Raw genomic sequence first — 12,848 nt, 5'->3', positions numbered from 1 at the left:
TTTGTTTTCGGTGCTATTTATCGTTGAATTTTCGGTAAGTTCTTTCTTTTACTTTATCATTTTCACTTTTATCCAATAAAATACGATATTTCTGTAGAAATGAAAATTAACACGAAATTTCTTTTTCTAGAAATTTCAAGAAAAACGTAAGACATTTATGGTTTTCGAACCAGCTTTTTATGATTCCAAAAGATTTTTTCAGACTTTTATAATATTCAATTCGAAATTTCAACTTCTTTTCCAATGAACAGATGGCTTTTTCTCTCAAGCTCTTCTTAAGGGCGAAGTGATTGAAAACATGTCACAGGCAAAGTTTGTAGCTGGAATCCATGCCCCCGCAAGTAAGTCTTTGTGTAAATTTTTGTCCGAAAAATTCAAATATTCTATCAATTTTGCTAGGGGCTGACCACGCTTCAGAAAATTGTAAATAATGCTAGATTTTATAATTTTTTTCAAACAATATATTATTTACAACTGTGATATTTTTCGAACTTTCTCCAGAAACGTTTCACTGTAAATGATAACTTTCAATTGTGCGTTGTCGGTTTACTGTCAGAAAATTCATCACATTGTGGTGGTCAAAAGTATCGTTCATAGTGGATCATAGATTTAGTCAAATATTTGTGTTAACATACAGATGGTATTAAAACCGAATGATAGAAACGAATTTTGTAGATGAAGAATTCGCGGTTTCCTCCTAGCAATTTTGTGTGCGTGTTCATTTTTTCTTCAAATATTATTGCTTTTACTGAGAATGAAACGATTTTATTACAAAATATTTGCATGAATACAAAGACCATCCAAATGATGCCAATAGAAAAATTACGCGTTGTACCGCATTTATTCTATCGAAAACGGAAATTATCACGAATGCCCATTGTGTGTATGACGCTCCATATGTTTATGTGGTAGCTGGTACGAAAGTTGTATCAGATGCAAATCAGAAAATTAAAATCAAAGTCGAAAAAGAGAACATTGCATGGCACCCTCATTATAGTCGATTAATTTTTGGTGCATTTGATATTGCCAAAATTACACTGAAAACGCCGTTAGAATTCAGCGATACCGTTGGCAGTATTGAACTCGTTGGTAAGGATTACAAATTGAATAACCAATCAGAAGTGGTCACTGTCTATGGGTATAGCAGGTTGAACAACACCGGACCATCGATATTGAGGCGTTGCGATGCGAACTATATATCTGGTGTCGAACGAGCCAACACATTTAAGCCAAGTAAGGTTTTGTACTTTACAACTGGTGAAGCTACGAATGATGGCAAAATTATTACACCTGGCGATTCGGGTGGACCAGTCGTTTCAAAAACAAATGGCAAAATAGTGGGGATAACAAACGGTATAAATGGAACAACAGGTGGCCGCGGAGCGTTCCTTCCAATTACTCTATTTCTTGATTTTATTCATGACCCAAAGGTATCTAATCACAATGCCCCAATTTTTATTCTCAACAACGCAGACAAAATCATTTTTTGCATTAATTTCAGAGCGTGAAACCAATTCCACCTCCGCTTACACCTAACGAAGCTAAATTTATAGCCGATATAACGGCACCGGCAAGTAAGTGTGCATTCGAAATTTGAACTAAATCAAACCGTTTTTAACGTCACTTTTTTTTAAATAGAGGAGAGGCAAAAGTGGAGATTTTTCATGATTCATAAACATTAATATTCATTTGGAGATGTTTCTCTATTACAGAATTTCTTACTGCTTACAAAAAAGATTTTGCCGATGCTAACGAAACTTATCAACTCAAATTTAATGCAATCATTTTGTCGAAAACGGAGATTTTGACATGTGCGCATAGTGTGCTCGGCGCCCCATATGTCTACGTAACTGTTAATAAACTATCAAGAAATGCGACAGAACTTAAAGTCACTGAAGACCAGATAGAAATTCATCAGAAATATGAATTGTCTGGATTCGCATTTGACATTGCCAAGATTACACTTAAAGAACCGTTAGAGTTCAACGATAACGTCGGCAGCATCGATTTGGTGGACAAAGATTACAAAATGAATGACCCGTCCGAAATGGTCACTGTTTATGGTGATGTGATATTGGATGGAACAATGAGAACGAGGCGTTATGATACAAAGTATTTGGATGGCGCCAAATGCAAACCGAAATTGAGCGCTGCATTTGATGCAAATCATTTGATGTGTTACACTTTAGATGAAAGCATGGGAACTTCCTCTACGGTTGGAGGTCCAATGATTTCAAAAAAGAATAACAAACTCGTGGGCATCACCATATTTCGTTCGGGTGGTAAGCCAGTTATTTTTCAACCGATTGCACCGTTGCTTGATTGGATCCTGAAGTCAAAGGTGGGACCTAATCAAAGAAGAAGAATGGCTTTAAAAAAGGGATTTTAGACGAAAAATCTGAATGCCGTCTCTCTTTTGCCCCTCTCATTTGATGTTCAACAAAAGAACCGAATAAATTTGAACATTTGAGAAAAATGCATTTTATTTTTCATTAGCCCATGCGAAGTTATATGATTATCTAAAATATTTGCGATGAAAAGTCATTTGAACGCGTGAGAATAAAAGACTGACACTAGCAGGTTTTTCGCAAAAGCGGGATAACAATCAGTTGCACGCAAAAGAGACATTTCAAAAGGTTGCACGCAAGAGAGAAGTATATTGTTGTTGTAATCACGGCTTGAAAATTCAAAATGCGACAAAATAAAATGTTCCGTTTGCGTGTAACCTTTTGAAATGTCTCTTTTGCGTGCAACTGATTTTTATCCCGCTTTTGCGAAAAACCTGCTAGTGTCAGTCTTTTATTCTCACGTGTTCATTTGAAGAGTGAATTGAATCGACTCCAAAAGCAAATGAACATCACAGTCAAATCGGAATGCAATAAATTTTGGGACAACAAATTGAAGAGTATCACCAAAGGCAGCAAAAAGTTATGGAATTTGTCGAAACAGTACCGCGGCAAATTCGATTCCACCATGAACAAAATCAAAGTCAATGGATCTCAGACATTTGATGACACCGACAAAGCAAATTGCCTATCGAATATTTCGAAGAGTCACACAACATCACAGCAGATTTCACCCATAAAAATGATACCGTTGTGACTAACACAGTGAGAACGTTCAATTGTTTCTCGTGGTTGCACTGCCAATCACCTAATATCAATGTCGATGAAGTCACCAATCTCATCAAATCCCTCAAACCGTTCAAATCAGGGCCGGCTGATGAGACACAATCCAGAATATTCTGCTGAAACATCTACCGCAAACAGCTATTGTCTGGCTAACAAATGTACTGAATGATCGCATCAAATCGAGTCATTGGCCCGCCAGTTTTAAAATTGCCAAAGTAATTCCAATTTTAAAGTCCGGCAAGCCACCGTGTGATCCACGTAGCTACCGACCGATCAGTTTACTCCGCTCAATCGGGAAGTTACTCGAAAAAATAATTTATCGCCGCTCGATTGACTTCGTTGAAGAGAAAGAATTGCTACCAAAGCAACAATTCGGTTTCCGACGCAGGCATTCCACCACCGATCAAGCATCTCGCATCAAACAATTTATTCGGAACAACAAATTCCAAGGCAAATCGACAGGTGTTGTTATGCTCGACATCGAAAAAGCCTTCGATTCAATTTGAAATAATCAAAATGAAATTGCCAACTTATTTACTGAGACCCATCAACGCATTCATTCGAAACCGACAATTTGCTGTTCACATCCATGAAGGTGCTTCAAAATCAACATTCCAGCTGGGTTAGCTCAAGGTACTTGCATCTCGTCGTTGCTCTACTCGTTATACGTAGCCGATATGCCGACGGACAACAAAGTCAACACTGCGCTGTATGCGGACGATACATCAATTGACACATCAGCCAAAAAATCGAAAACAATTATCAGCAGATTGAACAAAACGCTTGCGTCACTCCAAGAATATTTCATCAAATGGAAAATCAAAATCAACGTGAACAGAACTCAGGGCATCATTTTTCCATTCAACAATAAACGTCGAAGAATCCCAACAATTCCACTGAGAAACGGACAACATACCATCGAATTGTCAAAGTCGGTCAAATATCTCGGAGTCACTTATATTCGAAATTGACATTTGGCGAACACATCACGAATGCGATCGACAAAGCAAACAAATGCTTCAAAGCGCTATACACAATGCTCACACCAAATTCGCAACTCTCCACCGACAATGAAACGCTCATTTACAAAGCAGTAATCAGACCGATTATGACTTATGGCTCGTCGGTTTGGTCGACCGCAGCCAACGTACACATGAATAAATTCGCCGTAATGCAAAACACAATTTTAAAATTCATCTTCAATCTGCACCGAAGAACACCGACGAATTTCATGGAAACATCAACGATTACATTGAACATTCAGATTCAACATTTTTAGAAGATTGTCAAAACTTTGTAAATATTGTATATAAACAAAAACTTTCACCTCCAATAAAATACATTACAAATACAAATTACGGGATAATTGCAAAAATTGATATAGCAGGCACACCTCGAATAACTCGAAATCTTGAAAAATATTGTTCAACTGGATGATCTTCAGGCAGACAGTATATTATTTCAAATGAAAAGAATTACATTGGTAATCCCGAACTTTTCCGTACCGTTGGCCTGCGTTGCCCGTAGGTACTTTTGGTTATTTTTTGTGAATTTTCTTGAAATAAAGGCAGTGAAAATATAATAATAAAAATAAAGTAAAAAATCGGTCACTTCAACTAAAACTTCGACAATTTTGTATGAGAGGCACCCGTAATCCGATTCTCATTCGCTTTAAACTTTCTAAGGTTTCATTTTTTGGAGAAAAAATAAGATTCCGAAAGTTTCATGTTGATCGCATTTGCAGAAATTTGGTTCTTGGCCCTCAATTTTTTCCAAGAAAATGTCGACAAAATTGAGGACAAAAAATCAAATTTCTGCAAATGCGATCAACATGAAACTTTCAGAATCTTATTTTTTCTTCAGAAAATGAAACCTCAGAAAGTTTGAAGCCAATCAGAATTGATTAACGGGTACCTCCCATACATTGTCCAAAAATCGGTAATTTTAATCAAAATTTCAAAAAATTTGTATGGGAGGTACCCGTAAATCGATTCCGATTGGTTGCAAACTTTCAGAATCTTAATTTTATCCCAATGAAATCCCAGAAAGTTCGAAGCCAATCAGAATCCATTTACAGGTACTTCCCATACAAAAGTGTCAATTTTTTGAGGTTTTTCCCAGGGCAAGTACCCCAGGATCAAATCGAAAATAGCTCATCTTCGAACTTAAACTAAGTTTTTCGAAAACAAAACTTTTGGCATTTCCAGATTTTGATTATCTCAATTATTTTTTGAGCTATCGTGTTTACAAACAGCTACGACGACAACGACGGCACACGAACGGAAAAGTGTCTCAAAAAGTGGTTTTCTACGCGTTTCATGAGTTTTTATGATGATCTAAGCTAATTTTGCGAAAAAAGTTTTCGGGACCAATTCCTATACTTTCCCTTGACACGTTGTGTACGGAAAAGTAAAAAAATGCACATCCACCATCTCATTTATGTAATGTAGGAACTTTTTTATAAATGTCGATTTCACGGTTATAATGATAAAAGATATTTAAAGGTTATGTAATCGAATATTTCAAAGCTCAGCTATACCCCTAAAAGTATGCAATCACATATTAAAAACTTTCAAAATGGCGGAAAAAAGTGCAAACCATTCTACTCCAATGGTTATGGGGTAGTGCGCGAACCAAACTTATTAAGACGTTGTGATGCAAGGTATATGTCATCTAAGCCACCAAATCAGGAAGTGTTCTTCAACCGGTGTGAACCACCTGGCGATCCTAGCGGATCGGTTTTCTCAGAAACATATGGCAAAATCATGTGCATAAATCAGGGTGTAAATGGAACGTCAACAGGTGGTCGCGGAATCTTTCTTCCCATTTCCCTCTCACTTGATTTTATCAATGATCCAAAGGTAGGTTGAATATAATAAACTTATCCTAACATTCCTTTTAATTTCATCGCTGAACTTATTGCAGAGCGTGACGGCGAAGAAGTAATGTGCTTCTATTTGCACGTGTCCTCATTGCTTGTTATTTACTATCCATTCCTTTTACCTGTTTTTGTTTCGGATGAGGGTTTTTATGCGGTGGGAAATTCGTTTCTTGTCGTCTTTTTTCCCTGTCATTCCATTTCAAAGTTAAATAGACAATATGCGAGTGTACGAGAAAAGTGCATTTCATTTTATTTTCCATTGTTCGTTGCGCAGTTATACGATTATCTTGGTTAGATAGGGTTGTTGCCAAGCTCATAAGTACTATATTCATGTAATTTAACCACTGATTTGTGCAAAGAAATCGAACGAAAATGTGTGAAATGACGAGAAAACGTGTTTTTTATGCAAATGTATTACATGATTTGGAGGATGAAAATGGGATTGGCCCAAACCGCCAGTTTATATGCGGAATGCGAACCATTTTTGTGTTCTTGAAGAGATAGGAGACACATACTTCATACAATGTTCTAAAACATTTCAAGATATTCATTTTTGCCTGAGAAACTGGCTTCCTATTTCTCACCAGGAACGCATATATGATTCCCATGTAATTGAGCGCATTTGGCTAATCCCATTTTTATAATCAACAACACATATGACCCTTCATCACGAATTGAACAAAAAAGTACTCTTAAAGTAAATTCAAATCATCACTGTGCACTCCAGCATCACATACACTAAATTCCTCTGGTGCACACGTTTAGCTGTTGTTTTTTCATTCCATCTGAACAAACACAAAAGTGGTGTGTTGGGCTAAAGCCGTTTTCGAAAATGATTATTCGTTTATTGTGCGACGTTTCGCTCTTATTAGGAGCATCATCAGGCTGGAGAACAAAAATGTACACAAAAAACAATGAGTAAGTGTTAACACAATTGGCAACAGCCAAAAAAAAAACAAATTACGAACCAGTTACATCTGAATTTAAAATGTTTTCGAACGTATTCCATTTTTTTCTATCAATTTCCACAAATTGTATCAGCTACACGTGTCCATCAAAGGAATTTTGTTATTGAGCTTCATTTAGTGTCTGAATATGATTACACTATGCAACAACAAGAAACGACCACAGAGAAGAGAACTTATTTACAACGTTTTTTGGGCCCACTTAATCCAAATCTGGCGTTAGTTTGTCCTGGCACTTCTAATTTTTAAGATACGTTCATTCCGGTTTCCGTATCAGATTTGGATTAAGTGGGCCAAAAAACCTTGGGAATGAGTCTACTCTTTTTGGGAGAATTTCGTTTTCGAAATTTGCTGCATTGTGTTAGTAGACCTCGATTCATATATTCCATAATTGAAAAATACTACAATTCATCAATTATTGATTGCATGGCAAGTGTCAGCTATTAGTAGATGAATGGTATAAAAGAGGCAGCACCGCACGGGGAATACCAAACGAATTCAAAGGATCTTCTAAAGAAGTACAAGACGGTTCTCTACTATCTACTTGTGCAACAGGTTAAAACTCTGTTTGGTTGGCAAATTAAAATGAATCTACTACACGGTTTGTTTTCGGTGCTATTTATCGTTGAATTTTCGGTAAGTTCTTTCTATTCCTTTATCATTTTCACTTTTATCCAATAAAATACGATATTTCTGTAGAAATGAAAATTAACACGAAATTTCTTTTTCTAGGAACTTCAAGGAAAACGTAAGACATTCATGGTTTTCGAACCAGCTTTTTATGATTCCAAAAGATTTCTTCAGACTTTTATAATATTCAATTCGAAATTTCAACTTCTTTTCCAATGAACAGATGGCTTTTACTCGCAAGCTCTTCTTAAGGGCGAAGTGATTGAAAACATGTCACAGGCAAAGTTTGTAGCTGGAATCCATGCCCCCGCAAGTAAGTCGGCTTTAGAATCATTTTAATTTTTGTGTGTGTGATTTTTTGTCCAAAAAATTCAAATATTCTATCAATTTTGCTAGGGGCTGACCACGCTTCAGAAAATTGAAAATAATGCTATATTTTATAATTTTTTTCAAACAATATATTATTTACAACTGTGACATTTTTCGAACTTTCTCCAGAAACGTTTCACTGTAAATGATAACTTTCAATTGTGCGTTGTCAGTTTACTGTCAGAAAATTCATCACATTGTGGTGGTCAAAAGTATCGTTCATAGTGGATCATAGATTTAGTCAAATATTTGAGTCAACTCAACATACAGATGGTATTAAAACCGAATGATAGAAACGAATTTTGTAGATGAAGAATTCGCGGTTTTCCCCCTAGCAATTTTGTGTGTGTGTTCATTTTTTCTTCAAATATTATTGCTTTTACTGAGAATGAAACGATTTTATTACAAAATATTTGCATGAATACAAAGACCATCCAAATGATGCCAGTGCAAAAATGATGAATACGTGTACCGCATTTATTCTGTCGAAAACGGAAATTATCACGAATGCCCATTGTGTGGATGACGCCCCATATGTTTATGTGGTAGCTGGTACGAAAGTTGTATCAGATGCAAACCAGAAAATTAAAATCAAAGTCGAAAAAGAGAACATTGCATGGCACCCTCATTATAGTCGATTAATTTTTGGTGCATTTGATATTGCCAAAATTACACTGAAAACGCCGTTAGAATTCAGCGATACCGTTGGCAGTATTGAACTCGTTGATAAGGATTACAAATTGAATGACCCATCAGAAGTGGTCACTACCTATGGATATGGCGTGTTGAACAACACCAGACCATCGATATTGAGGCGTTGCGATGCGAACTATATGTCTGATGTCGAACGAGGCAACACATTTCAGCTGTGTCAGACTTTGTACTTTACCACTGGTGAAGCTACGAATGATGGCGAAATTATTACACACGGCGATTCGGGTGGACCAGTCGTTTCAAAAACAAATGGCAAAATCGTGGGCATAACTACGGGTTGTAAAACAACAGGTGGCCGCGGATCGTTCCTTCCAATTACTCTATTTCTTGATTTTATTCATGACCCAAAGGTATCTAATCACAATGCCCCAATTTTTATTCTCAACAAGGCAAACAAAATCATTTTTTGCATTAATTTCAGAGCGTGAAACCAATTCCACCTCCGCTTACACCTAACGAAGCTAGATTTATAGCCGATATAACGGTACCGGGAAGTAAGTGTGCATTCGAAATTCGAACTAAATCAAACCGTTTCTAACGTCACTTTTTTTTATTTTAAATAGAGGAGAGGCAAAAGTAGAGATTTTTCATGATTCATAAACATTAATATTCATTCGGAGATGTTTTTCTATTACAGAATTTCTTACTGCTTTCAAAAAAGATTTTGCCGATGCTGACGAAGATGATCAAATACAATTTAATGCAATCATTTTGTCGAAAACGGAGATTTTGACCTGTGCGCATAGTGTGCTCGGCGCCCCATATGTCTACGTAACTGTTAATAAACTATCAAGCAATCCGACAGAACTTAAAGTAACTAAAGACCAGATAAAAATTCATGAGAAATACTCATTGTCGGGGCTCGCATTTGACGTTGCCAAGATTACACTTGAAGAACCGTTGGAGTTCAACGATAACGTCGACATCATCGATTTGGTGGACAAAGATTACAAAATGAATGACCCGTCCGAAATGGTCACTGTTTATGGTGATATGATATTGGATGGAACAATGAGAACGAGGCGTTATGATACAAAGTATTTGGATGGCGCCAAATGCAAACCGAAATTGAGCGCTGCATTTGATGCAAATCATTTGATGTGTTACACTTTAGATGGAAGCATGGGAACTTCCTCTACGGTTGGAGGTCCAATGATTTCGAAAAAGAATAACAAACTCGTAGGCATGACCATATTTCGTTTGCGTGGTAAGCCAGTGGTTTTTCAACCGATTGCACCGTTGCTCGATTGGATCCGGAAGCCGAGGGTAAGACGTAATCAAAGAATAAGAATATAGGCTTGAAAAAAGGGGTTTTAGACGCCTGAACAAGCTGAATACCGTTTCTTTTTTCGCAGATGAATATTCGAATCTTGGTAGATTTACCGAAATGACTTCAGGTAGGGCAATTTCAATTGTAGATTTTATGTAGTTTAATGTAGTATATTTACTTTTTTTATGTAGGAACAATTTTTTTGAGTAATCGGCTATCGAAAAACTGCTATAAAATGGAACAACTCAAATCTTGGTCAAAAAGCGTATTTTCCTTGAATCAAATGTTTTTTTCGAATGGAGAATGTTTTCAAAAAGAAAATGTAGATAAATTGAAGAATTCAAATCAATTGTCTGTTTTCAAATATGTCTGCCCGTTCGTTCGATATCGGGACGAGTCATGAAAATTGGTCTGAAATCGGTAATACTCAAATCTTGGCCCCAACTCGAACTTTCCACAAACTAAATCTTTTTTCCATTGTTTCCAGGGTCCATAAAATTGTACAATTATTTTCACTCTATTCTTAGCACCTATGGCTTGTACAATTATTTTTAGGCCACTACAATTAATTCTGGGATACTACAATTAATGAAACAGTTTGGACCAGTTTTGGAGCATTTTTCTCCCTACAAAAACAAAAACACTGCTGTTGTCAAATAAGTTGTTGAAAACATCAAGAATCGGACGACTGATTTGAATTCTAAATTTTTTTTTGAAACCATTCGAAAAAACATTTGATTCATGGAAAATACGTTTTTTGACCAAGATTTGAGTAACCCCATTTTGGAGCGGTTTTTCGATAGCCGATTACTCAAAAAAATTGTTCCTACATAAAAAAATTAAATACACTACATTAAACTACATAAAATCTACAATTGAAATCGCCCTACCCGAAATCATTTCGGCAAATCTACCAAGATTTGAATATTCATCTTTTTTCGCCCCTTTCATTTGATGTTCAACAAAAGAACCGAATAAATTTGAAAATTTGAGAAAAATGCATTTTATTTTTCATTAGCCCATGCGCAGTTATTGGATTATCTGAAATAATTGCGATTTATATATGCAACGAGGTTTTTATACAAACTTCCCATGTAGATGGACGCCACACAGGCAAAAATCGAAAAAAAACTGTACAAAAAATGTCAAAACTATGATTTCGACATTGCAATCATACAATTGACACCCATAGAACGAATGAACAACTAATGAGCTCTTTATCCATAACTGAGTTGGAAAAAATTTCGATTAGAAAACAGGCAAATAAAGCTGCGAGCAATGTTTAACTTTTGCTACTCAGCATTGAGCGGAAAAGACGTTTTTGCATTTTTCTCGCTACTGAAAATAGATAACGATTAGGAATTGGGTGTCTTCGGCATTGTTGTAGAAAATAAAAAGAACCACAAATAAGTATAAACATAACAATAATATATCAATGATTCACAAAATTCGAAAGGAACTAATGAAAACCGAATGCCATGTCAACAGAACAAGCAACCATAGATATCCGACGACTACTAACACAAGGCCGCGTTTTGAAAGAACACGTACCAATCTTGGACTCAAAAGCATTTACCGTAATTGCACTGAGCTCCATCACGAACATATGCAGGCTTGCCACTGGTAGGCTATTTCAGCTATTTTCAGCTATTTTGAAAATCGTAGCTATAGTCGGCTTTTTCGTCAAAAATCAACCTTTCTCAGCTATTCAATTTTTTGATGGAAATTGAAAGAAATAGGGGTGCTAGAACGCAAAGTAACCAACATGTATAATCAAAATAACTTGGAAATGAAAGAAAAACAGTTTTTGACTATACCGATGAATGCGTTTGACTCATCTTGCAAACAGATAATAATAGCCCGCTATAGAATGACTTGTTCACTAACATAGCAAAGATTTCTGAATTTCTTTGAAACTGTCAAAAATCAATGCATATAACGATTCGAATAAAAATCGGTATTCTACGCGAAATTTCATATGATTGAGTTTAGTTGTCTTTTAGGATGAGTTCAAAGATAAGAAAATTCTGTCCAGACCGGCTCGATCAGTTCAGTTTGATACCAGACGTTATCCACGCCTATAAAAGTAGTGCGAAGGACTATAGAGATTTCAGAAAGGTTGGTAGAGATCGTGAAAAATTTCTAATCTGTTATTTTGACAGATTCAAAGATCTCCGAAAACATTCGAACACTTTTAGCTCATCCAACGATGGATGGTTCGATGACAAAAATGTTCAGCTTACATTTTTTTTGTCCATAACAGCAAATTCGAAGTATTTTTGTGTAATCAGCCACAGCTAATGTTAAAAATAAAGAGTATAGTGCACTAACGCAGCATATGGAAACTGATGCATGAATTGCTTATGTTAAAAGTGTTCAGTGCACTGTGAAAATAAGAATTTTGCATGAAATTAGCGTGAAAGAGTGAGAAGAATGAAATGAATGAAGTTACTTTTGTCTTGAGTGAATGAATGACTAAAAGTGCGTCTGAAAGCTGAAGAATGAGAGTGAGTGAGTGAGTGATAGCGAACGAATGAACGAAGCATGAATTGCTGTGACAGTTGGCATCCACACACAGCTGAAAATGAATGAAACGAATAAATGGGCATTTTCGGTTTTGTGTGACACATACACATAAATGTAATAGACTAAGAGCCAGTGATAGTAGACTATCACCTCATAAAATTCCTGGATCATAGTACTAATAAAATGATTTAGTCAAAATAACAAACAAGAAAGTATTTTAGAGCACAAGAAAAAAATAAGTCCTTCTTATTAATCCGCGCTCCTGGATATTTACCAAAAAACATGACAATAAAAAATTAAAATTCCCGTATGATATTTTTACCTCAATAAACTTGTTGTAAAAATATCATACGGGAATTTTA

The 12,848-nt window shown here is 36.0% G+C and overlaps 2 protein-coding genes across 2 annotated transcripts; both read left to right on the top strand.

Moving 5' to 3' along the window:
- Window positions 1-6: 6 nt before the first annotated feature.
- LOC129576357 (uncharacterized) lies at window positions 7-2,416 on the top strand. Its single transcript, XM_055461309.1, has 6 exons — window positions 7-34; window positions 131-146; window positions 252-341; window positions 796-1,430; window positions 1,502-1,574; window positions 1,713-2,416. Exons 3-6 carry the CDS (start codon window positions 299-301, stop codon window positions 2,387-2,389), a joined length of 1,428 nt encoding a protein of 475 aa, XP_055317284.1. The 5' UTR covers window positions 7-34; window positions 131-146; window positions 252-298; the 3' UTR covers window positions 2,390-2,416.
- Window positions 2,417-7,288: 4,872 nt separating this feature from the next.
- LOC129576356 (uncharacterized) lies at window positions 7,289-10,063 on the top strand. The gene is made up of 7 exons (XM_055461308.1): window positions 7,289-7,337; window positions 7,412-7,613; window positions 7,710-7,725; window positions 7,831-7,920; window positions 8,406-9,040; window positions 9,112-9,184; window positions 9,328-10,063. Exons 2-7 carry the CDS (start codon window positions 7,428-7,430, stop codon window positions 9,984-9,986), a joined length of 1,659 nt encoding a protein of 552 aa, XP_055317283.1. The 5' UTR covers window positions 7,289-7,337; window positions 7,412-7,427; the 3' UTR covers window positions 9,987-10,063.
- The last annotated feature ends 2,785 nt before the right edge of the window (window positions 10,064-12,848 follow it).

The sequence above is a fragment of the Sitodiplosis mosellana genome, unplaced genomic scaffold, assembly GCF_009176505.1.
Source record: "Sitodiplosis mosellana isolate CC-2019 unplaced genomic scaffold, AAFC_SMos_1.0 Smas_scaffold_6181, whole genome shotgun sequence".
NCBI classification, from domain to species: Eukaryota; Metazoa; Arthropoda; class Insecta; order Diptera; family Cecidomyiidae; genus Sitodiplosis; species Sitodiplosis mosellana.
The sequence above is the reverse complement of the archived record's forward strand: the minus strand, read 5'-3'. Positions and strand labels throughout refer to the sequence as shown.